The sequence below is a fragment of the Cloeon dipterum genome, chromosome 2 (genome assembly GCF_949628265.1).
Source record: "Cloeon dipterum chromosome 2, ieCloDipt1.1, whole genome shotgun sequence".
Taxonomy (NCBI): domain Eukaryota; kingdom Metazoa; phylum Arthropoda; class Insecta; order Ephemeroptera; family Baetidae; genus Cloeon; species Cloeon dipterum.
This window is the reverse complement of record NC_088787.1, coordinates 11,344,532-11,371,136: the sequence shown is the minus strand read 5'-3', so window position 1 is coordinate 11,371,136 and position 26,605 is coordinate 11,344,532. Positions and strand designations below refer to the sequence as shown.

The 26,605-nt window shown below is 38.1% G+C and overlaps 1 protein-coding gene across 2 annotated transcripts in view; it reads left to right on the top strand.

Moving 5' to 3' along the window:
- Positions 1–222: 222 nt before the first annotated feature.
- The window catches only part of LOC135934950 (proton channel OtopLc-like), a 34,584-nt gene continuing 8,201 nt past the window's right edge, over positions 223–26,605 (top strand). Inside the window, exons 1-8 of one of the 2 annotated variants that reach the window (XM_065476939.1) lie at positions 223–630; positions 15,352–15,585; positions 16,405–16,557; positions 20,822–20,936; positions 21,093–21,210; positions 23,855–24,061; positions 24,969–25,129; positions 26,299–26,476. In XM_065476939.1, coding sequence (XP_065333011.1) covers positions 281–630; positions 15,352–15,585; positions 16,405–16,557; positions 20,822–20,936; positions 21,093–21,210; positions 23,855–24,061; positions 24,969–25,129; positions 26,299–26,476 — 1,516 coding nt within the window. In that variant the 5' untranslated portion in view covers positions 223–280. Of the gene's footprint in view, positions 631–13,683; positions 13,817–15,351; positions 15,586–16,404; positions 16,558–20,821; positions 20,937–21,092; positions 21,211–23,854; positions 24,062–24,968; positions 25,130–26,298; positions 26,477–26,605 lie in introns of those variants that run through there. The other variant, XM_065476940.1, reaches the window with a different exon arrangement.

The window sequence follows — 26,605 nt, the reverse complement described above, 5'->3', positions numbered from 1 at the left end:
TCCTAGTTATGACCCTTTTTACCTCCACCATCACAAAATTTTGGATCTTCGCTTGACTCATCGGAGTGATTCACTGATGACGATGATGAGAGCAGCAGCGAGATGGAGATGTGGTCCATGCGTCTGTTCGTAGATAGCAGCACGGCAGGCACGTGGGGGCAGGGGGAGAGCGGCCGCGGCGCGCGCGGGCTTCCCTCGCGGTGGCAGTGTCGTGCGCGGCGTGCCGGGGGAGAGAAGCTTTGCTCTTTAGCGGCGCGGTCGGTGTGTGTGCGTCGGTCGGATGGCGGCCAAGGGCGGCGGCCAGCAGCGGCGGCCGCGCAGCAAGGCGGCCGCCGACGATGACGACACGTCGTCCAACGATCTGCCGCTGCGGCTGCGACGCGGCTCCAGCGACTCGCGCGACTCGTTCTACATGGACTTTGACCAGGGCATCGACTCGGACATCGAGCAGATGGCCGCCTCGGCCGTCACCGGTGGCCTCGCCGGCGCCGCCACCGCGGGCCTCGTCGTCGTCGTCGGCGCCGAGCTCGAGGCGGCCGTGTCGTCGGCGCGTCCGGCCTCCATCTGCTCGTCGGGCGCCGGCTCCAGACCCTCCAGCGTCGTGCACGTCGTCGCGCACCAAAAGTCCAGGTAGGATGGTCGCTTCCCACGCACGACGCGCGATGACAACACAGTCATTTCCATTAGGCAAGGGTTTGCCAATTTTGCAATGAGCAAGAATGCACCACTGGTATTTTGTGGAAAAAAACAGTTGCAAAAAAAAACATCATTTTGGGTTTTTACATTTTTATGAATTGAAACCCCGAAAATGTCATATTTCGCGTCTTAAATGTCAGAAATATTGGAAAGTTACTACCGAGGATTAAAATTTACGATCTTCTGATTTTTTAAATCTCTTTATTTGGGCATCTATCAAGAGAATTTTTTATCCTCCATGAAATTGCATGTGTTTCTGAAAAAATGCAGAGAAACTCGAAAAAAAAGTTTTTTACAAATCAGTGGGGTTTTCCGGAAAATTGCGGGTTTTTGCAATCCCTGCCATTTGGTGACAGCCACCGGCACTGCTCGGACTATTTTCTTTGCGAAAATTGCGTGAATTGCAGCTGTCGAAATTTTTTAGCCAAATATTAATATTTAATCTGACGTTACTTGAGAATTTTGCATTCTAGAAAATTCACTCACATTTAATCTTCAATTTGGTCCATGATACCATCTTACTCCAGACACTGTAAAATATCACTAAATCTAACAATAAATAACTAGCGAAATCTCCACAACAATGAGGAAATGATCAAATTAATGTTATTTTTTGAAGTAGAATGATACAGGCCAACAATTGAAAATTATTTGAATTGTTGGATGCCACAAACAATTGATAAACAATTTGTTCAACAATTTGCAATAGTAAAAAAGGACCTTCCTACAGAAAAAATTCAAATTTTGCCAATTTTCTTCAAAATTTACAGTGATTGAACAAATTTTCTTGGCATATTCCGATTCCTCTCGTCGAGATCTGTTCAACGGTGTATGCCACTTATTGGGGAAACTCTTGGTTTTGAAATTAAATCGGATTTCAAGTAAGGAGACAAGCATTACCATTTGAAAAGCACGGTAACTTTTCAGCCGAACAATTCAAATAATTTTCAATTGTTGCCCTGTTGTACTTTTGGCTCCTTTCAAGCAAAATCACTAGGGCTGTGAATGTGGGAATTTCAGAAAGTTTACCTTTTTATTCTGACCATCAATTGAACACAGACAATGTAATATTAAAGTGGAATGATACTGGGCAACAATTGAAAATTATTTAAATTGTTGGATGCCTTAAACAATTGATCGATAAACAATTTGCAATAAGAAAAAAGGACCTTCCCACAGTAAAAATTCAAATTTTGCCAATTTTCTCCAAAATTTACAGTGCTTGAACATATTTTCTTGGCATATTCCGATTCCTCTCATCGAGATCTGTCCAACGGTGTATGTCACTTATTGGGGAAACTCTTGGTTTTGAAATTAAATCGGATTTCAAGTAAGGAGACAGCCATTACCATTTAAAAAGCACGCTAACTTTCCAGCCAATTTTCTCAAAAAATTACAGCGCTCCTTAGGTCAATTTAGGGTTTAACTGAATCCTAAGGGATGAGTTTATGCATTGGCAACAAGTATTTTCCAGGCTTTTCCAGTATCATTCCTCTTTAATCAACTTACAATAAGTCTAAAACCATCTAAACTAGCAAAAAATGTCTTATAAACGTCAGAAAACAGTCCAATTTTTTGTAATTTGTTGTTTGCTACAAATTACTAAACGTTTTGATCTGTCAAAAAATCAACAAATTGAGCATAAAAGGCATATGTATTTAAATAAAATTACAGTTCATATCACCACAACAGGCTGAATCAACAATCGTGTTTACCTTATTCAGTAACCGAAATCTCCTGTAATCCCGAAGTTTTCAGAGTAAACCATTTCCATCCTCTTTAAACCTCGGCTGCTGACGCTTTCGCGGTGTGAGCAAAATGCAAATTTATTCCTTTCAACAAAAATATATTTTAACAAACTGTTTTCATAGCCATTCAACTAAAGTCAGTTCAGGACACAAATGGCAATTAATTTTAATGGAGGAAATGGAATTGGTGCAATCAAATACACGTTGTCATCAACTATGGTGCTATTTGCTTTTGGCGTTACGTGCAAATAAACACCATTTGTGACTCGCCCAGTCTCGTCTCTCAAAACAAACAACATGTTAATTGGAATCGACGCTCCAATTGATGATTGATTTGTTTGTGGAGCATTTTGCATAACAACAATCTCGAGGGTATAGCACACATTTTGAGTAAAATCGCAAGAAATTGGTTTCATCGATGAAATTATTAATTTTTAGCTAGAAAAAAAATACGAAATGCTTGAATAAAAGGAGAAATGGACTGACAAAAGAGACCAAGTTATGGATGGAAGAACGCGTCAGAAAATTCATTAAAAATTATTTTAAAAAAAACATCCCAATTCACCAGTTGTATAAACCCTCAGTGTTCAAAACCTCCAACAGATGGTGCTACCGTATACTTTCGTAATAAATTTAATTTTAAGGCACTTCCGCTGCGATTTCAGACTCAATCCTGCCAGTGTGCATTCTTCACTTAATTTGCTTTGTTTTGACAAACCAAAATCAGTTAAGCCAATCGGCATACAATCTTGAAAAACTATGTTTTGAAATATAAAACCTTTTCCAACGTTTCTTCGACGAATGGCCGGACTGATTTTGGTTTTCAGCAAGTCAAAAGAAAATATATTAAGTGAAGAATGCACAGTGGCAGGATTGAATCTGAAATCGCAGCGGAAGTGCCTTAAAAATAAATTTATTACGAAAGTATACGGTGCGCCATCTGTGGGCGGCTTCGAACACTAAGGGTTTATGCAACTGGTGAATTAAATCTCGTTTTCTTTTCGAAAATCCAGTCTTCTTCTGATCTCAAATCTGTCATTCTGCAATCAATTTTTTATCCACTCGCAGCTTTCAAGGAAAATTTTGAGACGCAGTAGCAGTTCCAATTAACAGAGATGAAAAGAGCAAAATGTACACGAGCCTGAATTGGAGCAGCCCTAGAGCACGTTCCAAAGAGTGAATTGCCTTTTCCGTGCACAAACGAAACTGGCAGGTTCGTGTTTAATGATTGCACAGAGGGAAAAAATTGCGAAATGTTGAAATATCAAAGCTTGGTGAGCGCGGAGGTGTGTCGCAACTAAATTTGCACAGCCGGAATCAATTGCACGCGGCGTTTGTGTGTGCATAGCATAGCATAGGAGGCGCGCGCGGAAATAATATGTGGCGGTGCCTGCCGGTGCACCCTGGTCGCCATGGCTACAGACGGGCCTTCCTCGCGTCTCGCACCGCACGTTTCGATCTGCATCGCGCCGCCACTGCACACTGCATCCTCCAGCAGCAGCCTCTTTTTTCTCTACTTTCTTTTTTTGTTAATGTTGCGCCCGACCAGCCCGACCAGCGACTACAGGCGAGAAACCCATTAGAATGATGGATTTTAAACAGCAAGCTTCTGCAAATTTGTTAATGCTCTCTGCGGGCTGGAGTCGGAAGTCGGAATTAAATTGATGTCACAGGGTCGTGGGTTAGACGGAACGGAACATCTTTCTCGTGATTTTGATAAGGATTCAGTTACAAAAATTAAAATAAAACATAAGTAAAATATTAAAATGATGCAATTTTATTGGAAGCAGTTTTTAATTAAATATTTCTAGCATTAATTTGCGTTTTCATAATTCTTCGTTTTACATAATTTCACATAATATTTCAAACTGCATAAGTGAATGCTTCATTGCTAAAGCAAATGGGCTAAAAAATTGTTATTTTATTCAAATTTAATTTAAATAAAACTACAAAAACAGAAACAATGCAGACAAACCTTAATTCCATTAAAAATAAAAATTTTAGCCTTGCTTTTAAGTTGCTAAAAAATAAATAGGCTATAAATTATAAGAGTACATTATTTGTGTATGTTGTGTACCCATTTGTTTTTAGGATTTTGTTCCTGCATGCTGATTTTGTTTTTTATTCGGTCTTGAATTCCTTATTCAACGAGTCGTTGTCACCTGAAACTCGAACACGAAAGTCACGTTCGCATGCGTGATGCTGCGACCTGCCATTCATCCCTTGGTTCGCGCACCGCAAAAACCGAGCCAATCGGTTAATTGAAAGCTCTGGTCTGCTCACCTGCACGCCGGCTGGCAAACCACAGCAGCAGCACGGCTTTTTCTGCTTTCAACCGGCCGAGACCGCAAGCCGTTTTTGCTCGAAAAGCAGGATTTTTTTCAGTCTCGTCCCCCCGAAGAACATACGATATTACATTAATTCCATTTGCACATCGGGCCGTGGGTGGGGGCGCGTGTTTGAAAATTTAATGTTGGTGCAATCATAAAATTCCTCCCTCGCGTGCGGAGGGAAGAAAAGGAAAGAAGAAGTGCAGGTTGCAGGAATAAATTTCTTCCCGCTGCGATGGACGAGGATGAGTCAGTCTTTCTCGTTCGTAAAAACGAGGCAGCAATTTATTGAATGGGCTGCCGAAAGCTCGACTATTTCCTCGCTCGGCGTATCAGGGGAAGTGAAAACGAACGTGCACTAAAAAAAGGAATTTCGGGTTTTACGTGGTCACATTAAAGTAACATTTTTATGGCATAAATTTAGTACGCGATGAATTTTCCCTGCCTGCTATAAAGCATTTTATTCATATCACAGGATCTTGAACATCAAGGTCTGCTTTCAGACGTTTTGTAACACAAAAATGCTTCTATCAGAAACTTAAATGCCTGAAAAATATCATAAAATAGTTTAGTAACGAAACAGACAATTTTTTAAATTTCCTTTATGAAGTCTCCAAAGAGGAAATCAACCAAATATCAAATTTGAATATTTGCTAATAGAACAATAATTGTTCCCAGATAATCCTGATGAATTTTTTCTGTGAATTTTAATTGATTGCCTCAGGGTTGGGACTTTAATACTGTCCGGCTTACATTTCCATCTAAAATTATCTTATGAGCCCCAAAACTATGCAAAAGCAAAAAAGCCTAAATTGTATAAATTGTTTACTTTTTATGTGTAGGAAAATTCCTCTTTTTGCCAGTTTTTTGTTTGAAAATTTTAAAGATTTTACTTTAAAAAAAATTATGAACAAAGCCAGAAAATATTTTTGGTAAATTTTAGCTACGATTTTTTTCAATTAAATAATTATTTAAATTTTTTAATTACGGTGGTTTATTTTAAGTTAGACTAACATGTAAGTGAGGGATTTCTTAAAATAAAATAATTTAGCAGAATTGAGCATAGCATTTATCAAGTGAACAATTCTTAAAAGCACCTGCCCTGTTGGTGTATGTTCGTTGCTATTTTGTTACATAATTGTGGGATTAATTTTAGAGCAAATCTGCTTACAAGTTGAACTTAAATGATTGACAATCATCGACAATTGAAGCGTTTCCAAAATTTTAAGAGCCGAAAAATGTTCACAATTGAAATTTCTTCTAAAAATCAGGAAAATTAAACATAACTGAAAATAGCGAAACCTGCAAATGTTAATATATTGGCAAAAAATAAATAGATTTCTTGTTACCAACTGTCTAAAACACTATAGCCGTTTTTTTAGAACTAAAACTTTCTTCATTTTTTCTAAATGCCCAAAAACAATCGTTGGAACACTGCCCTGGGAGATGATGTGCGATAGGAACCAGCTCGGGAGGTGCAAAATGCATTCAGAGAGCGCGCGATGCAGCCGCACAAGATTAAAGACTGCATCGCTTCCGTCTCAGCCCCCTGCTAAAAAGACCCCACGTTTGTGGCGAGACGCGCCCTTTGCACCTTTCTTCGCGCTCAAACGTTCCATTTGTGCCATTGTTTGCGTCGGCGGGCGGGAACGCGGAAATTGCATCGCCGCTCAGTCGGGCGCGCTGCAAAAAGCTCGATAATCGACGACAGTGCTGCCGATTCATTTAGCCGCCACGGGAAATTGCCGAAATGATTAATTGTCCGACTGGCACGTGCCTATCCATCGCACGGGGAATCCGCGCACAAAGAATTAATTACAAGCAAAGCGAGGGATGTTTTCCATTCTATATTCAGCGACGAACCCTTTTTAAGACGCGCCCCTTGTCGGAGATGAAGCTATGCAACCTGTGCGTCGTCTCCGTCTAGACTGTTGCGTCCGACATGAATCTTCTCTTTTTTTAATCTTGCCTGATAAAAAGGAGACGTCACATTTGAGCTGCGCGTTTTATTTATTTTTCAATTTCTGTTTTACTGAATTCTCCCCTTCTATATTAATGAGAAAAGTATTTTTTTCTTTTGACTTCACAGATCTTGAAAATGTCTTTGTCAGAAAGCTTCACTTTCATGTTTGTTTTTTCAAATAGCATTTAATTAAAATTAACTAAGGACAGTTTTATCTCGCTACAAATTAATTTTAAGATTGCGTCGTGAGTTGTGATGCAAAAATTTAAAAAGTCCGTAGGGAAAATCGGATAAAGTAAGGATTTTATCTGTGAAATAAGCCTATTTAAATTTGAAAATTGAAAATACTTGACACATTAAAATATCAGATTTTATTTGGGGCTCTCTAAATTCAAAACACCATTTTCCACCCTCTTAGAGTGGCACAGACAGAACGCCAAGAAAATAATTATTTAAAAATCCTCTTCTGCAATTTTCTCTTGAAGGCATTTCAGAGTTAAAATTTAAAAATGTATTCACCTTTGTGTTTCTTTTCAGGATGAGAAAATTCTATAAATGTTAATTTAAACGCCCCTCGCCGCTCTCCGAAGAAACCCGTGCCACTTTTTGAAAATTAAAACATCATCTGCCTCTCATGAATTTTGTGAGCCTGGATGAAACGTTGAGAGAAAATGTCAGACGCACAAGGAAAGGGATCTCGCCTCGCCTGTTTTCGTTTTGCTGGTTTCTTTCTTTCCAACTAACTTCAGCGTCGGAGCCGCCTCGAATATTTCAACGGGAAAAACGAGGGCTGCTGGTATGTGATAGCATTATTCGTTGTCTTCCAAGCCTTGACACAACATACAGGCGAGCAGCAAGCAGGACCACCATAAACACGCGAAAAAAAGGAATGAAAGGATATTCTGTCGTCTAGGGGGAGAAGAAGCAAGATAGATGAAACATTTTAGAGAAAGAAAAAATCTAAGCAGTGTAAAATGTTTTAATAGTTTGATTTACAAACTTTTAGATGCTTTACTATTTTGTAACTTTTAATAAAATAATATTAATGGTACAAAAATTGCTATTTTTATTTTAAAAATAGGTTACAAATTAGTTTTTTATTTTTATTATTAATTATTTTTGTTTTTTTAGATGGCTTAAAATAACTTTGTGTAAATAGGATTTTTAAATATTAGTCTATTTAGTCCAATTTTTATTTTAAATTGTCTTGCATTCACATTATATAATTAGCTGTTATTATAATATTAATTGGATAGGTAGATAGTGAAGTTCCCAATATTCATTGCTTAACAACACTACTTTTAACTTCGATTATGCACTGAAACTAATAATTACGTAAATATCAAATACTCATAGTCACTCTCAGTGGTGGCCATTAAAAGTGACAAATTGCCCGTACGAAACGAGAACGCAGAGACGCGTTGCTGCCAAACAGGCCGGAACACATGTTTCAAAAAGCTCATTTCCCAGCGCCGGTGAGCGCGCGTTGCGTAGAAGACGCGCAGCACTCACAAAAGCACAACGCCGCTTTTTTAATCCCCTCTTAACCCTTTCAGCCGCGTGCATAATGAAGCGTACACACACACACACACACATCCATATTTTTGTCAACCATGCAGCCCTGCTTCCACCCTTTCATTTATATTTCGACTACGTGCCACGCCACAGAGTGAAGGGTGTAACTTTGAAACAGTATTTTTTGTCACTGAGAATGTGTAAAATAAATTATTTCTGTTTTTTTTCTTACTGAAATTGATATGCACTCAGATGTCCAAAAATACTGCCCAGTGTAAATACTAAACAGTCATTTTTCAGACCCACCAATCGATTTTTCTCACCGAGAAGAATTCTATATTCCAAAAATCATCGTGATTGAACAAAAATTGGATTTTTAGATCGGTTTACTGTTTTTTAAAAAGAAAATCTGTCAATTTAGTAACTCGAAAGCAAAGATAGATAGAGAAATATTGACTGGCGGTTCATGTTTAATGTTTACTTCATAAGTGTACACGGTACGATTAAAAATAGGAATTTTAGCATGTGTTTTAAGTAAATTTTAAGTTAAAAAGCCACCAACTGATGGAACCATTATTCAATTTTTGCGGAGAAAAAAACAATCGATGGGTATAGTTCAAGGAAAAATTAAAATCATTAAAGGCAGCCCTCTATTTTTTCAAATACTATTTTTACCAATTCTTCTTAAATTTCCTATATGTTTTGTTTAGTCAAAAATATTTCTTTTTTTTAAATATTTTCAATCTGAAAATAATTTTCTTATAATTTGAAAATTTGAATTAGCTAATTGTGTTCGAAATTAATAATAAAATAATCCAATTACTTAGTTTTTTCAACACCAATAAAGTATTAAGAAAAATCGGAATCATCATCGTGTTCTAAAAAAGGTAAAATAAATTATATTATTTTTTAAATGCTCAAAATGGCAAGGCTAATTTTTTCAGGAGTTCTTTGGAAAAAGTTTTAAATGCTAAAAAATAAATTGGTTGCTTATTTTACTGGAAAATGAAAAGCATGCTTTAAGAGTTTTTTTTGTATTCATAAAGTTGACGCGAAAACTCCAATGATTCAATTCCACGCATTCGAATAGTATGCAGTTACGTCAAATTTGAGAAGGAGGGTGGCTTGCTCTCGACGTCGACTAACACACCGACGACGACGCTCAAATTGATTTAGCGTCAGCCGACGTCTCTCTCTCTCTCTCTCTCTCTCTCTCTCGTCAGGGCGCGTGCAGTGCAGGCAGCGGCGCATAATGAGCTCTCGTGAAGAGTGTTTTGAAATCGAATTAAACCGCCGGCGCGCCTCTCGACGGCCCTATCGAATTTTCGCCCCCAGGGCTCATTCATTTCGCATTTCAGGCAAAAATTGTTGACTCTGCCCGGCGGCGCAGTCAATTAGGCCGTCGATCCCGAGCCGCTCCAGGCCGCACCTCGCCTCGCCTCGCCTCGACGCAACCCCTTTTTCCAGCCCCACCCGGCGTGTGCATTATGCATGAAGAGAGCAAGTTTAGTAAAAGCAAGAGCTGTGTGTGTGTGTTCGTTTTATGACTTTCCCCGACGCCGTTCTTTTCCACCCGCGCGCTGATTGATTAATTGTTGAATGCATGAGTTCACAATCGTTCACAATACCGTCTGCTTTTAAAATGTTTCTAACGCGAAGAAGGGGAGAACGGAATGCTCATTTTTCGAGCTCAGCAATTCCTGAAAACTGTTCAGGCAACGTAAATTCATTTTTAAAATTTTTACTTTCGGTTATTCCCCCTTGCAATAAATTAACCGTTCTGTCCATTATAAGTGTTTAATTTCCTACCATAACAATCCTTTTTTTTTTTTAAAAAAAATCCGAATAAAGTGTAGTTTTTAAATCATTTGTTGATGCTGGAAGAAAGTTATCGGAAATAAAGCAGAGCCAAATCTTTAAGTTGTTACTTTGTTTAGAGTTTCGTGTTTTACCAACAAAATTTGTCCTTAAGAAAAGATATAAACCGAAAAGATTATTGTTTGACTTCTTAAAGTAAATTAATTAATAAAATCTGCAAAAATGTTTTATTTTTCATTTAATACCAAAAGCCTTTTACAAATAAAACTAAAACAATTTTCTAATAGTTTCAATTCGTATTTTCCTTTAAAAAAAATATTTTATATTGCTCAAATAGCATTAAATTTTAACTTTGATGCGTAAACGTCATCAATTCTTCCGTTACTGTTCCGAGGAAGCATAAATACATGGAATTAATATCAAATTAGGAAAATTTTGATCATAAAAGATCTCTTTTTATTTTATTATACGAGACAAAGGAATCGTTTGAAGCTTTTTGGCTAATTTTGGGAAATTCTAGTACAAGCAAAAGCGTCCCTGACCTCACGAGAAGCTCAAAATTTTAGCCAAGCAATCGGCAACAATGTTTCGTGTATACAATTTCATTATTTCTAAAGACCGAGAACGAAGAGCAGCTGCCAGTCGGCGCTCGGTCACGTGAACAGTAAACAAAACAGAAAATGAATGGGCCCGAGTTTTCTCACGCGCATCTAGTGTCCGGCATGCCAATTGCAGAATTGAAGCGGCACTCGCCATTGTTTCAGCAGCAGGTGTTCGTTCGGGCAATCAGTCAGTCACCAATCAGCTCCGCTCCTTTTCAAAAGCCGCACGCGTTTGTTAGGCTTCTCGGGGCTGAGCGCCGCGCCGAGGGTGCTGCGAGGAAATAAACGCACCGATTTAGCCAGGAGCGTGCTGCCGAGATGCTTTTTGTTTTATTTTTAGGCTCCAATTATAGCGTTTAGGGTGCTGCTCCCTCCACAGAGAACTCTTCAAAGAGAGGAAAAATGATTTTTTTTCTTGAAATAAATAAAAATAACATACCAAATCTTCATTTTGAGTGTTTAATCAATTTTAACCAAATCCTTAGGTGATTTATTAAGGAGAGGAAAATTTAAAGTCGGCATTTCAGCCAATTTGAATATTTTCTACGTATTCCTTTATCAAAATTTGAGGTATAACTCTCCTTAAAATAAATAAGCGATCAAAATCATTATTTTCATGTATAAAAACTTAATTTTTTATTCCAAAGGCGCTTCTTGAATGATTTAGACAGATTTAATACCGTTATAAATTCCGTTATTAACAACTTAAAGGGTGGCTCAGAAGCGTTCCAAAGGTAAATCAAGGTTTATCCGATGCGTTAAAAGAATTGGGAACGGGAAGACTCTACAAGTAGCAAAAATAGAGTATTTATTAATAATTGTTTGATGATGGTGTCCTTCAGAACGTCACAAATTTAAAAAAAAATATGTCGCACAAGTTTGTCTTTCATTTATTTTTTTCATAAATTTTAGCTCTAATTATACAATTTTAAACTAATTTAATGTAATATTTAAATTTTGAAGAATGTGTACATTTTCTGATAATTATATTTAAAGTGTAAATATACAAAAAATAAATTAACAATAAAAAATTAAACATAAAATATTATAACTTTTTAAACTTTTAATTTCAATTATTCTTTATTGGACAAGGCGGAGTTCTATAATCTTCCTTTCAAAAATTGAATAATAACTTCAATTCAACATGAAAATTGATTAAAAAAATTAATGTCAAATATTATATTTCAAATGAACTGGGATGGCACCAAAAACAATTAAATATCGCATTGTTTCCTGTCAGGGTTTTAACTGACGATATTGCGATCGCATTAAAACTTCAAAACGTCAAAAAATTTAGATAAAAATATTTTACCACAGTTTGCCTTTCGTATATTTCGTTCATAAATTTTAGCTCAAATTATTTCAAAAGCTGAACAAATTAATTTTAAAGCCAATGAGGAAATCCATACGGTATTATATAGTTTTCATTTTCACACGCGGCATGTTACGTAACGCGGCATCCCCTTTTCCGTTTGTTTGTCCGTTCGTTCGTTCGTTCGTTGGGTCGCACGCGCCGGCTGTTGTTTCCCAAGCGCAGGGCCAATTTATTTGATTATATTCCGCACCGCGAGAACAAATGAGTATTGATGTCGCAGCACCTGCAGCCGTGTCCATATTGAGTGTCAGTCAGGTCTCGTCTTCGGCTTTTCCTCACTCTCCCCCACCCCTCCCTTTCGCGTCCTTTGTGGGAATGCAAATTGCGAGTGTGCAACCAAGCGAAGGGCCAGTCTCAATTGGCGATTGATCGGTGACAAACACGTGCGGATTTATACCCTAGCAAGTCGGCAATAATTAAGGCGCAGTAATGCTCATCAGGGAGGAAGAACAAAGGTACTTCACCTAGATTAATTCCAATTTTCACCCTCAAAATATTTATTATTATGTTTTGAGCTAATTTTTTCAAAAGCGTACAAATAGGGTGACTTGTTTTCCCATTTTTTTTACAATTTGAATTACAAAAAAAAAATACAAATGCTGATGCTGATTGTTGAAAAAGGCTAAAAAGTTGTTTTTAAAGGATACGCATTACTAAAAATTCGAAACTAAGAGTGGAATTGATTTTTTTAAATCAATAAATGTTTATATTTTAAATGGGATTGAAATTCCTCCTTATTAGGGACAAGATTTTATTTATTTGAAACTGTAACCACTTGCCTTATTGTTTGATGGGTGGAACAATTAAATTGAAAATTTAAGAAGACCTTTTATATTCGTGTCCTTGATGGGTGCTTTCAATTAACAAAATTTTTAAATAATTCCATTATATACTTTACAAATAAGTAAGTTTATTTATATCACCATTGCAATTTGTCAAGTGGAATTAAGTTTAATTGGGTTGGTAATCTAAAATTAAATATAATTATGAAATGTTGTGGTATAGTTGCTAAAACTTTTAAAATTGTTTGCTTAAATTAAACAACGCCTTTTCCTTTGCTTTTTATCGGGATGTCTATTTGTAGCCATCCTAATACAGGAAGTAATTTACCGCAACAAAAATTTGAGTGTTTGAATATTTATTGAAATATGAAAAATTTGTAGAAAACAAAAAGAGTTGGATTTTTAACATGGCTGATCAAAACAAACACTGCTGATTTTGCGTTAATTTTATTTCTAATAGTAAAAAACAGTTCACAATTTTAATTACCACGTAAACCATAATTTTTGGGTTTTTTAATTCTAAACGAAAAATACTCATTCCGCTTAGAATAATTATGTGGTCATCAAATATCCCGAAAATTGACACTCGTAAAGAACAGAATTTTAATTTTATCTTTGAAACAAGGGAGTTTTAAATCAGGGAAGTGTCGAGGTGATTGTCCCCTGTTGGTCCATCTGATTCGTATCGGTTTCTCCTTGTCCTTGGGCACTGCTGACAAACTGTTGCTGGGGTCATCGAGAGCAGGAGCAGCCTCCCCCTCGAAAATTTATTTACTTTGGCTGCGAGCGATAAGGATGCTGGTCCATTCACGTGCTGCTTTTTCTGTGATTGTGTCTGTGTCTGTGCCGGCGTGACCAAGTGCAGCAGTCGCTCTCGGGGTCCGACGCGGAGCACACCATGCAGACAATGCAGGCCCCACCGCCCGCAGGGGTGCACTGCAGCCAGAGGGTGACCACCGCCAAAGTCGTCAAGTGGGCTCGCTCCTGGTCACGTTTTGTTCCCCTCTTTTCTCTTCACCACTCCCCGGAATTGTTGGTTTCCCTTGATTTTGCTCTGTTGTACCGACTTGCTACAGAATTCATGGTTGGGGACCGTAGAGAGTACAGTAGGGAATCTTTTTAGTACGTATTTTAAACTAAATAATATTTGTTTTAAGGGTGTCACGAACAAATTCAAGGATTAAAAAATCAGAAATATGCATTCTATGTTGTTTCTAATGTTTCGAATTGTATTTTTCTCCAATTGGATAACAATTTTGATTGATTAAATATCACAAGTTCATCGGTAGGCTATTTTTAGCGGGATTTCAGCAATTTTTTTTACATAATACTTAAAATTATGTACATACATTAATGCTTCCAAGTTTAAAAATAGTCAATTTTTAAGTGTTGGTCCCCATTTTACGTCTCTCTTTAATCTAAAATACTTGGTTTTAGTGAAAAAGGGTTTAAATATAATTTAATTTTAATTTATCAACTGTTACGAGACAATAATTATTAATACACAGAGCTCTTTTAGTCTTTTATCGCCTTCATTACAATTTTACATATAGCTTTCCCCATTTCTCATAATTTCTATAGTATATCTTTTGAATTTTTATCTATTATTTACATGATCCTTGTGGAAAAAAATTAAGGGCAAGGGAAATTGGAATTTGAGTCATAGGTGTGTAACTCTTAAAAGCATTTTAAATATCAACAAATCAGAGCAATGTGTAATCGAAAATAAGATATTTAAAATCAATCTCTTAACAATTGTAAATATTTCTCTTCCATCAAACAGTTTTTGATAATTTTTATATAGTATATGAGTGGGGACAACGTTCTGCTCTGCAGTATCCAAACATTTTTACAAGTCTCTTGTTGTGCTCTTATCTTCAACATCCACTAATGGTGACACTCGAAGGAGCCATAAGGGCGTAAAATTTGGTCGTAAAACGAAACGAGAGCGCGTAAAGCCTCTTGTAATGCGAGCTGGTGTTTGCGTTCGAGAGGGACCGAGAAATATTGGCCTCGTGCACACACAAATATTCCTGCGACGCATACATATTTTTGTATTTTATGTATTTTATCCCCCTCGGCTTTTTTACTGCTCTTTATATCGTTCCTTGTCCTTGCGCAATCCGTCCAAACGAAAGACACCAGTCAAAAATATAGTAAATTAAACGGAAAATAAAACTTGTTTTGTTAGCTCAATTTAATTAATTGTCATTATTTTAAACATTTTCTCTGTATGTTAAAACTTTATGTTTTAAAATAAATATAAGTGTAGAAAATTTATCAAGGTTCAATATTTTAACGATATTTAGACGTTAATTTTGTTTCTTAGTTTTCTATATCATAAATCTAACTTCATTTAATTTAATCAGCACTCAATATCAGAATTAAATGACGATGATGATACGTATTCATGTCTCGGTTGATTATTCTAAATTGCGAGCAAAAAAAAATATAAAGAAAACAAATTCATACAGCCACATTTGAAAATTGAAAACTAATTTCCGCTTGAATTATACTTTCAGCTGGAGCGGGAACGTGCAGCCGGGGGAGAGCGCACTGCTGCATTCGCCGGCGAGCCCGAGCGGGGTGCTGGTGCCCGCCGAGGGCCCCCCGCGCCAGACTAGTCCCATCAGCTCGACTGATGCCCAGACGCGGACGCACTCGCGGGCCCACTCGGGGGTGCCATCCGTCTACTCGCACCACGACCCCGAGCACCACCAGCTCATCCTCCCCCAGAGACCCGGCTCCAACGTGGGGTGAGTTTTGTGTCCGCAAAATGTGTGCATTATTTATTGCAATGCGTAAAATGGGCTCTGGAGAGTCGTTTCAACACGTTTCATGCAAGGGAACAAGAGCAATATTTGTTTTTGGCGTGACACCGAACAGAATTTTGGACACAAAATAATGTTAATGAGGAATTATTTAAAATTTATTTTATTGCAAGATTTTAAAAATATTTTTCGGCGCGACAGTGTTTTGTAGATTTCATGATTATCTAAAAGAGCTATAAAATCTTAACTTTAACCGTCTAAAAATCTTTAAAATTGATGGCAAAATTTATTGAAAAAAAGGAAGAACTGTCTAAATTGTCTAGTTTTTTTTCTGAATTTCAAATATTTTGTACATGTTTTCTGCTCAACATATACGTTTTGTTTGTATTCTAGTCAATATAAGGGGGTTTCGTGTGCTCGAAAGAAGGTTTTGATTATAAATTTTTATTTTTTGGGGAGGAAAAAGTAAATTATGAAATTATTTTATTAAACCAATTAAAAAAATTTGTGTTTTCTTTTCTGTTTATAACTTGATCTAAATTTTTTATGGCTTGGCAATTTTCATACATCAAAATTTTGCGTTTTAAAAATTTAATTTCCCAGCAATTATTAAATTTATAGTATGATTTCGTAATTAGAAAAAAAATAATATAGACAACAATCTGTTTCACATCCTCTGCAAATATTTAAGGCTAAAAATGATTTGCCATCATAGAAAATTTGATCAAATTCAAAATTATTTCTTTTTATTGTTATTTTTTGTTCAAGAATTTAGAAGAATAAGAAAATCATGTTTTGTTGCAGACTTCGCATCGTTCCGGCTGGGCAGTTGCCCCAGGTGTCAGCCGCGTACCAGCAGCACACCCCCGGCCACCCGCCCTACCCGCACCACCACCCGACCCTGTGCACTCGGTCGCTCCAGTCGGCCTCCAAGGACACCAATCAGGGAAGCGCCACGTGAGTGACCGAGCAATCAATTCCGCTCTTTTCCGCCCCTTGATTAATAACTCTCACGCGGAATCGACTGCGTGCTCAATCGCCGTCGAGATTTTCGGAGCACACACGCACGCGGCGGCTAAATACGTTTTGTGTCGCGCTGCTCGGCTTTTTTCTCCACTAATTGGGGGGTCGGCTGACAGCTCGGGAGCTGATGAGCCGTTTTCTCTATGCTCCTTGCCCTCCGGTGGAAACCTAATATCGTCTTCAGGCTCATGGGTTTCCTTCCTCGTGATTTCTAATAATATACGGCTTTTTCTGGAAAAAAAAATACATGGGACCGGTTTCAAATTCAATTCAGCACATTGTGTGGTACTTTAGTAAGTCTAGTGCTCACGAGGAATTCCTTCGTCGTGGTATCGGAAAATTGAGCATAGCTCAACAACCAAATGCGAATTTCCTTCTTGCTAGAAAAGGGTAGCAATCAATTTAAAAATTAAAAATATGTTTGTTGAGCGATGCACAATTCACCGCTACCACGACGTTATGGTCTATCCATTCTTATTAACTGTAATAACATTGAAAGTATGAATAGGCTCTGCTATCTATCTGCCACCTTAGCTTATATTTATAACTTTTAATATGCTAAAATTGCATCAAAAATCAGTTATTGAAGTTATAATTATTATCTTCTTTACAGATCAAATGAAATCGAGTTTTTAAATACAATTTTAAACTAATCTTATGATCTTTATATTATTAAAAAATGTGTACATTTCTAAATAATTTTATTTTAATTGTAATTGTAAATATTGTATAAAATAAAATATGAATAAAACATTAAACATAAAAATAAGAAACTGTTTTACAAGCTCAAACATTTTTTATTCTTTTTGGGCAAAGCAAATTTTTAAAACTTCTCTTGCAATTGTTAAATAATAACAATAATTTAACATATAAAAATTGAATTTAAAACATTTCAAGCTAAAATTGGATTTGTTCGAAAAAGGAAGCTTCTAAAGTTCTTCCTGAAAGTTTCCTGGAAATTTTTAAAGTAGTGTGAGCATCCCCTAACCACTTTTTAATTAATTGACAGGGCAGAAGGGCTCATTTTAATTTTTAATGTGATTAAACATGTCATATTATTGAATTTCCTAACATTTATTTACAACTTTTAATTGCGCTTGTAGCACTAATGTTTGTCGAATACAGAGTTTTTAGCGTTAATATTTATAATAAATTATTCTTGACAACGTCTAGTTTTCAGCTCCACTCCAAGTTTAATTTGGAAACTGGATATGAAAACTTATTCAAGCCAATTAATCGATGGAAGGGATAAAAAATAAATATTTAAATAAACATTTTTTAATTTAAATTCCCTATATAGCCGCACTTTCTGGGAAGCTGTCTGAGAGGGAATTTTCTTTTTTATGCCGGTGACTCAGCATTTTGCTAATGACGAAAAATCTGTGCCACTTTCGCCATCATCTTTTCGCCGTGAAAATGTTTACGCTGCAGTTCTCTAAACACGCGGAGGAAAGAGCACCCTCGAGTCGAATAAACAGCCTCGGAAAGTGCGAGCGAGCGAGGCTACGACAGACAGATTTCGGAGAATGAACTGCTGCTCGCCCCCAAGTCATCCAAGTTATAAATGTTCCCAACACACACACGTACTACACACTACAGTTGTCGTCACACACACACACACACTCGGCCGTGCAGCACTTATCGCCTCCCCCGACCAACAAATCAACTCTCGGCTCTCTGCTGTTTCAGTCACAAGCTGTGTATCTTCCAGGCCGCACATGCGTTTGCACCCCCACACACCCTCGGTGGCTGTGGGGACGTGCGTTTATTTATTTCCCTGCCTCTGCTAACAAATAACACAAATAATGGAGAATTGCGTGTGTGTGCATTTGCAATTTGCATTTTACGCTTTTGGTTTCATCTGCCGCCTGCCCGTTGGCAGGCAATCATGGCCGAGATAAAAGAACAAAGCTGAATTTGAGAGAGGGGTGCGAAAGCGAAATCCCGTGGTCCGTGCAAATTTATACCTGGACGTGTGATTTTTTTTTTAAATTTAGACTTGATGATTAGGTGATTAGTAATTTGTGCTGCATGGTTTAATTGCATTTTTTAATGCAGCCACTTAATTCATCTTGAAAAGAAATAATAAATAGAAATGTGAAAGTTAGACGATCGAAAATTTTTCTCAGAGCTTCTAATCGTTCAGGGACCATCAAATGAGCAAGAATCATGCAGTTGTATGCAATTTGAACCATATTTAAAAAATCTAACACTGCCAGAAGCGTCTTAAAGGCGTCTAAAAATATAAAAATGGCCTAGCATTGTCTAAATTGGCTATAAAACCAAAGGATATTAATGCATAGTTTTGCTTTACGCTGGCAAATTTTCCTCGTGGTTTCATTCTTAGCGAGTTTTCTTATTTTAATTTTATATTTCCAAAGGAAATAATTTTAAAATGATTTTACTTTTAATAGTTTTTAGACACCCTAAAAATTTCTTGTTTGATATTTTTAAGGTGAAATTTCAAACGGCAACAAATATTAAATTTAATTTTTAAGTTGGCTTTGTCTTAATAACAATACCCTTTCACTAGCGTAAATTAAAGTTTCGCTATGTGCCATATTTTTTGTTAAATTTGCTTGAAAATTATCATGATAAATATTTGCTCTTGGAGAAAATTTTGGCTCTGACATGTGATCAAACCCGCCGTATGGCAACAAAGGTTTTTCTGCATTTGGCAGTATATAATTTCACTTCAAAGCAAATAGTGCCTAATTAAAAAAATGTATATTTTGTACTCCCACGAGGCAACAAATCGGCTCTTCCGCTGTTGACACACACACACACACACACACACACACATGAGCGTTCGTTTGCATATCAGCTCTCGACGATTACAAAATCAGAGAAGCAATATTTCGGTGTCGCCAGCGGCTCCGCCACATCGATTTGCATCTGCTGAAAAAGCTCGACGAGTTGGACACGCGACCACTCTGCTTTGAATAATGTGAATGCTGCTCTCTCGATTTGGTTAGTGCGCGCTTGATTAATCGCCTTTTTCGCCGTGTCTGCCGCTCCCACGTGCATTCTCCGTCTCTTTGCATAATAAATAATGCGCGTGTATGCTAATTGAACAGCGGCCCGGGTGGCCGACGCGATATATATGCGCGTACGTATGTGTGTGTGTTTTTCTAGTGACTAGTGTCGTGCGGCTGCTAGATAAAAGACGAGTTTTTGTTTGCGCTGAATTTTATTTCGAGTGCATTGCCCGACAGAACGGAAAATTTATACCCCTCTATGTACGCGGTTAAAAAAGTTTAAAGTGGGTTTTAGTTATTTAACAACCCCATTTTCCCGAGAGCTGAACACAGCCAGAATTTTCCTGACAAACTTTTCTAATTTAATGCTAGAAAAAAGTATATTAAAACTCTTTAATGAGAAACATTACTGCTGGCAGGAAAACTCTTTAGTTTTCGGTGAAACCATTGAATTTGTGCAGTATCTTTCCCGATTTGAATCATTTAATTGAAGTTGTGGATTTCAAGATTCAACTGTTTATGCGATTTTGTAAGATTTTTAGAAATTAGATCAAATGTGGCGTTCTAAAAAATTATAAATTACATACCCGAAAATGGGTTTTGTTCTGGGGTTGATAAGTTTTTTAATGACTAACCGTAGAGGAAAAAACCAAACATATTCAGAAAGCTGATCAAATTAACACTTTTCTGCACAGCTCACAAATTTCGTGCATCATTTTCCAGAAAAAAATTGAAAATATCAGCGGGGGACAGATTCGTGCGACGCGCAGATATGGCGTCCGGTGGATTATGGTGCGAAAAAAATGGTCACGTGAAAATGCGTGAAAGGAAGCAAGTTTTCGTCAATATTGTGACACAATTTGCATTACTTGCACTAATTGTGTCTTTTGGATCGTAAAAACAAACTCTTGACACTCGTACGGCAATCCAAAGAGAGCTTTTTGTTTCACACATTCAGGCGCCATCTTGGATCTGCGCAGTGCGAAACAATTTTATCGCACATCTGGCACCCATTGGAAAATATCAAAAAAATTCTAGTTTACATAAATGTAGCTTCATGACCTGTTAGTCAGCTCAGAAAGTTTGAAAACCGTCAACGAACTATTAGCAAATTTCCCAGCAAAAGTCTAAAAATCTAATTATATACATCAGAACTAAGAAATTGAAATATTATTAATTCGAAATTTCTAAACAAAGAAAAATTATAATTTATGTTCCAGTGATGCTTTGACGACGACCCTGTCGGCGCTGTATGGCAAACTGTTGGTGGTCATGGGCATCGCTTTTCCCATGGCCGAAGTCATTTCCACTTACATACCGCCCTCCTTCTACGAGGTGAGTTTCGCAATCTGCCTGCCCACCCCCGGCCGCACCCCTGCAAACAATTATGTCGCCCTGCTGATTCCTGCCCGATTGCCATTCCACACACACGCTAACGACCGTTCAATTTGGGAGTCGGTTTCGCTTTCAAAAATGATTTTGTGTCCGCAGGGCTTCTACCTCTACCTCTACTTTGGCAGCATGCTCTTCCTCATGTGCATGTATGCGACCGTGTTGCGACCCAAACCGACTTCTGCCAACGCCAATGCTGCCAAGAAGAAGTCAAAAAGTAAGTGAAATACTTTACTCGTATTTTAAAATTAATTGACATATTTTTTATTTCTGATCGTAAAAAGGTATGTACGACGAGATTATTATTTACAATAAATCAATTGATTTTTGTGGTTAAATTTGCAAAAATGTTATACAATAGATAATTTTTTATTCCTTTTAGTTTTCACGTCTTGTAATATTTAAAACAATTTATGTATCTTGATGTACCAAACTTTTAGTACTGAGTGGGGAAGACTAACTTTTTTTTGCTTTGGGGTATAGTTTTATAATTTATATAATTTGATTATAAAAAAGACGAATTTGTAAATCATTAATGTAATAAATTAAATTCGTTCTATTTAAATATGTGAATTTAACAGCTGATCAACTTTTCTGGTTTAATACAATATTCTTATTAAATTTTTAGATTTAATTTGACATTTCAATGAAAACTATGCAATCGTCTAGTATTTAAATGCAACGAATTGTTTCTTTTCTATTTACCGCCATGTCCGCAGTCCGAAGCCGCTTCAGGGGTGGCGGCCACCCTGCAGGCGATAACGCCCCCGATAATGCACTTTCCGCTCGGACCCGGCACGTGCTGCGTTCGTGTCGGTGCATTCGGCCTGCGGATTCGGAAAAATTAATTATTATGTGGCTGATATATATCACCGTTATTAAAACTATACGGCCGAGGGGACGAGTTGGTTCTGCATTTCTGTGGTGTGAAAATTGCATTCACGGTTGCGTGGGCGTGTTAATCAGATCGAAATCACGCATATATTTTAAAAGAAAAGAAACATAAACTTTGAGGTTTATCGCGGTTTGCCATGCTTTTGAAATATATACCAAACCTCTGCATGTTTCGAAGAAATATATTTTGGCAGAAAACCAATCAAACTTTCTTTCTTTGTGGTGGCGTGACAATTTCACGCGAGAAGAGAGTTGATTTCGTATGGGGCGCGAGCGCGAGTAACTTTCAAGCGAGCATTCCCCTGCGAACGCGCCCCCGAAAAGCGAAATCAAACGGGCGGCCGCCGCTCTCGGCGCAAAAGAATCTCCAGCAACGTTTCTCAAACGCAGGGGAATTTCACAAAAAGTGAATCCTACCGCGAGCAGAGGGAATTCCTCACGTTAAAAATTTACGGTCGGCGCACGCATAAGTATGGCAATTTTTGCATTCCCCAACAGCAGCCAGCGAGCCCCGCCGATAAATCAGCCATTACGCCAGCAGGGCCCCTTGCGCAAACAGGGGTGAAAGTTGTTGCATTTTGGATTTGCTCCTGCTCCTTGTACACGTATATTTGAAGGAGAGAGACACGAAGAGTCAGCAGTCGGAATGTAAACGTCAAGGGGCTGTGTGCAATTTCATGAATTAATCATTTAATTTTCACTTGGCTGGAGTTTCAAATGAGACGCCAAGGTTGTGTAATCTCCATCCCAAGGGTTTCGATCAAAGATTTTGAGAGGGTTAATTTTCGTTAGAACTTTTCCAGAGGCAATCGAAGAACCTTGGCCGCGCAAACATGGCCACCATCGTCGGAAATTTTTTGTTAAAATGAGAGATTCGACAAGTTAAAAATCTGGTATTAAAATTTGATGGAGCTGTGCTTGGATATGTTAATTAGAAGACGTCTTTGAAGTTTCTTTTTTATCCCGACTGTTAAATTGGTCAGAGAAGGGAAGATTATTTATTTTTCTAGCTTTGGAACCAATTTTGAGGTGGGGATTAATATGTTATGTTTCCGGCACAGTGCGGCGTGATATTGCTTTGTAAATGATCGTTTTAGCCTTAATTTGCTAGTACTATTCGCCATTTCTTGCTTTTAAAATTGTCTATTTAATGTATTTATTGTATTGACCATTGCAAGAATAAACAAGAATACTTAACAAGAATTTTTAATCAAAATTATACCATTCTTCTTTAAGGCCAGAAAGCACTCCAACTGATTTGTGCGACGTGCTCCTATTTTTGTTTTATAAATTGATATTTTTGTTATAGAATTTGTAGAATTTGAAATTTAGATAGGGAAACAAGGAAATAATAAAATTTCGGCCATTATTTTTAATTGAATTGTTTTTTGGTGAATGCCCAGGTATAGCGGCCATTTCTGCGCTTCACGTGACTTGAGAGAAATATTAAAAAAACTGAGAAATAAAAAGAAAACTCCTGTGTAGAATTTCCCGATGTTGCACTGCCCGGCGTACGTGGTCAGAAAAAAGCGAAAGGAATGCGCGAGAGTGACCCTCTGCGCACCCCTGGTGGACGAAATGACGCGTTGCTGATCGGCTTCTGCATATACAGACACGCAGAGAGCGGGCAGGGGGATTAAGCAATCAATTTGGCCGCCCTGCGGTGACTCGCTCTTGCCTTTCATTCAGCCCCGCCAAAAGTACATATACACCAAATCCGTCTCGCAGTTGTTTCCCGGAAAATGCAGCCATTAAGGGAATAAAGAGGCGCAAGGAGGAGCAAATTTACTACCAAATAAAATCCTGCCTGAAGTTAATGGGCTCCGCTTTATCTTCGCCTCTTGAATTGGGCAATTCGTCCAAAGCGCAATTTAAGGCCGGTTGTAAATCTCACTCATTTTTCTGCAAAATTATCTTTCTCTTAATCTGAATAAAATAAAACATTATTTCCCCCTTTTGCTCTGCAGGACGGCAGCGGAGGAATTCCGGCACGGACTCGCCGCAGTCAGACACGGAGGGTGGCAGTTCCGTCGGCAGTTCGTCGAGTGCGGCATCGTCGCCGACGCCGACGGCCGCGGACGAGCCACCTGACAAGGCCACGACTGAAATTAGTGCGTTCACGCCCACGAGACAAGCGCACTACGGCAGTTTTTATCTGCGAATGGGCGCCGTCGGTGAGTACATTAATTGAATTTCCATTTCATCTGTGTTTCCAATTGATCAGTTGATCACAATTCATTTTGCTGCCTCGTTTGATTCCAATTTGAAACACAAGCTTTTGTTCGGAGTAAATAAACGAGAAGCACACATTGTTTCCGCGCCACGTCAGAGAGCGAGCTCATTAATTTTCCTCCCCATCTGCTCTCAAACAAACCAGGCATGCACAATGCGATTGCATTCTAACAAGCAGGCAATTGTATGAGGAAAAAATAACGCGTCTGCTGCACGAGATCGTAAAAATGCACCTCATTTCTAATGCACCGCACGTTGCAGCCAACGTTGATATGAAAATAATAATTTTTACCGTCCAAACAGGATATATTTTGCGTGAGAAAACAAAGCAGTTATTTGATTATGCAGTTAATCTTGCCAATAGTCGATGCAAATTGGAAAATGTGTTGCTTATGTATAAAATAAATAATTTAAGTTTAACCTGCGGGGGCCAGATGTGCGATAAAATTAGTTCCCACTGCGCAGATCCAAGATGGCATCTGAATGTGGGAATCAAAAAGCTCTCTTTGGATTACCGTACGAGTGAAAAGAGTTTCCTTTCACGATCCAAAAGACACAATTAATACAAGTAATGCAAATTATGTCACAATATTGACGAAAACTTGTTTCTTTTCGCGCATTTTCATGTGACCGTTTTTTCGCGCCATTCTCCACCGGACGCCATATCTGCGCGTCGCACGAATCTGGACCTTGCTGAGTTAAACAAAATATTTTACTAAAATTTCGCAAATATATACCATACATTATTTTGTTTAGCAAATAAAATTAATTAAAACAATTTTATATTATACAAATTTTAATTGAAGTGGTCAAATATATTTGTCTTCAAGAATGAAATGCGTGTTACAGCTTTCGGCATCGGCAGCATGATTTACTCGGGGCTGGAGTTCGGGCAGTACTTTGAGCTGGAGCGCAACACCAAGTGCCACAACGTGCTGCTGGCCCTCACGCCCGCCACCAGGATGGCTTTCATCTTCATCCAGATGTACTTTATCTTCCTCAACAACGAGGTGTGTGTTTAACTCTTCTTTTACGACGCGCCGCGTGCATGCGCTTCCATAAATTCTTGGTCCTAATGCCGCTCGCACGCCCTCCCGAATCAAAGGGCGATAAAAGACGCCGAATAATGGAACTTGGTTATACACGCCACACTGAGGCTCGCCTTTTAGCAGATTAAATCTGCAAATCCATGCTGCTACAGACCACAAATTCAAATTTTACTTGAAAACTTAACTTAAGATGTTGCCCCTGATCATTTTCAATGTTTGACTCGAATTCTGCAGCTTTCAACGAAATCCGCCCAGCCAAAATAAACAGTTAGCATCGTTTGAGTATCAGTTAGAGTGGGCAGTCTCTATTGTTCACCATTTTGACGGCTACAACGAAATTATGTTGGATCGTGACAGTGACATTCGGTGAAACAGAAGCGGTTTAATCAAATGATGCATTACGAACTAAATTTAATTATGCCAAAAGCGCTTTCACTGATCAAACCCAGGGGAGCTGCTGTGTGCTAACACGTCAATATTCACCTGAATTGTGCCTTTGTGCGCGCGGCTTCGGTTTCAATTACAAGTGCTGATGTGCGTGTGTATTTGTTTTATGCCAGCAACTCTCGAAACCGCACAGCTACAGAACAGAAGTGGAGAGCAGACAAACAAACAAATTTGCGGTGCAGACAGCGCGCGCCCTGTTGATTTTATTCATCTCGCTCTCTGCTGATTTGCGGTTTTCGCGATTGAGTTATGAACGCTCCAGCTAACAAACTCGCTCTAGGCGCGGCTGTGCACAAAGAACTGCGGAAATTTAATTCATAATATAATATACGGACGAGACTTTATATTTACCCTCGACCTTTCGCAAAAGCTTCAATGGACGGGTTATTTCTACCGCGGGAAGGCACATTTTTTTTAGCTGAATGGCTGCTCTTACGTGTGTGTAACGTCAGCGAATGAATTAACTCCATATCTGGCGAGTTACGTAATATCTGCTAGCGGTCAGTCCGTTTGACCGTAAAATATTCCGGTTTGCTAGTTAAAATTTAACTGTGCGCCACCACATAAACTGCAGTTATTTTCACCTTAATTTCATTGAAATATTCTTCTTTAAATTCCACTGTAGGATAAAATTTAAATTTTTTCATACAGAACTGACTCGATGTTTTGTAATTATTTTCCAGTTGAGGGTGTACAGATCTCGTCTGATTGCGCGCTTTGGTTTGATGCACATGATTGGCACCAATTTGTCCGTCTGGCTGAACGTGCTCATCCAAGAAACCAAACACGAAATCCTTCTCTTCTACAACCCTGAGAACAATACTCTCGCTCTCAACGCACATCCAAAACAGCAACACAAAGGTGAGTACCTCATTTGTCAATTTATGGAATAGAAAAAAAACATTTAACCAACGGTTCAATCGGTTCAGGACAAAAATTGAAAATTGCTACCGTTCTTTGCACATTTTCCCCAAAATGTTCGTATGATAT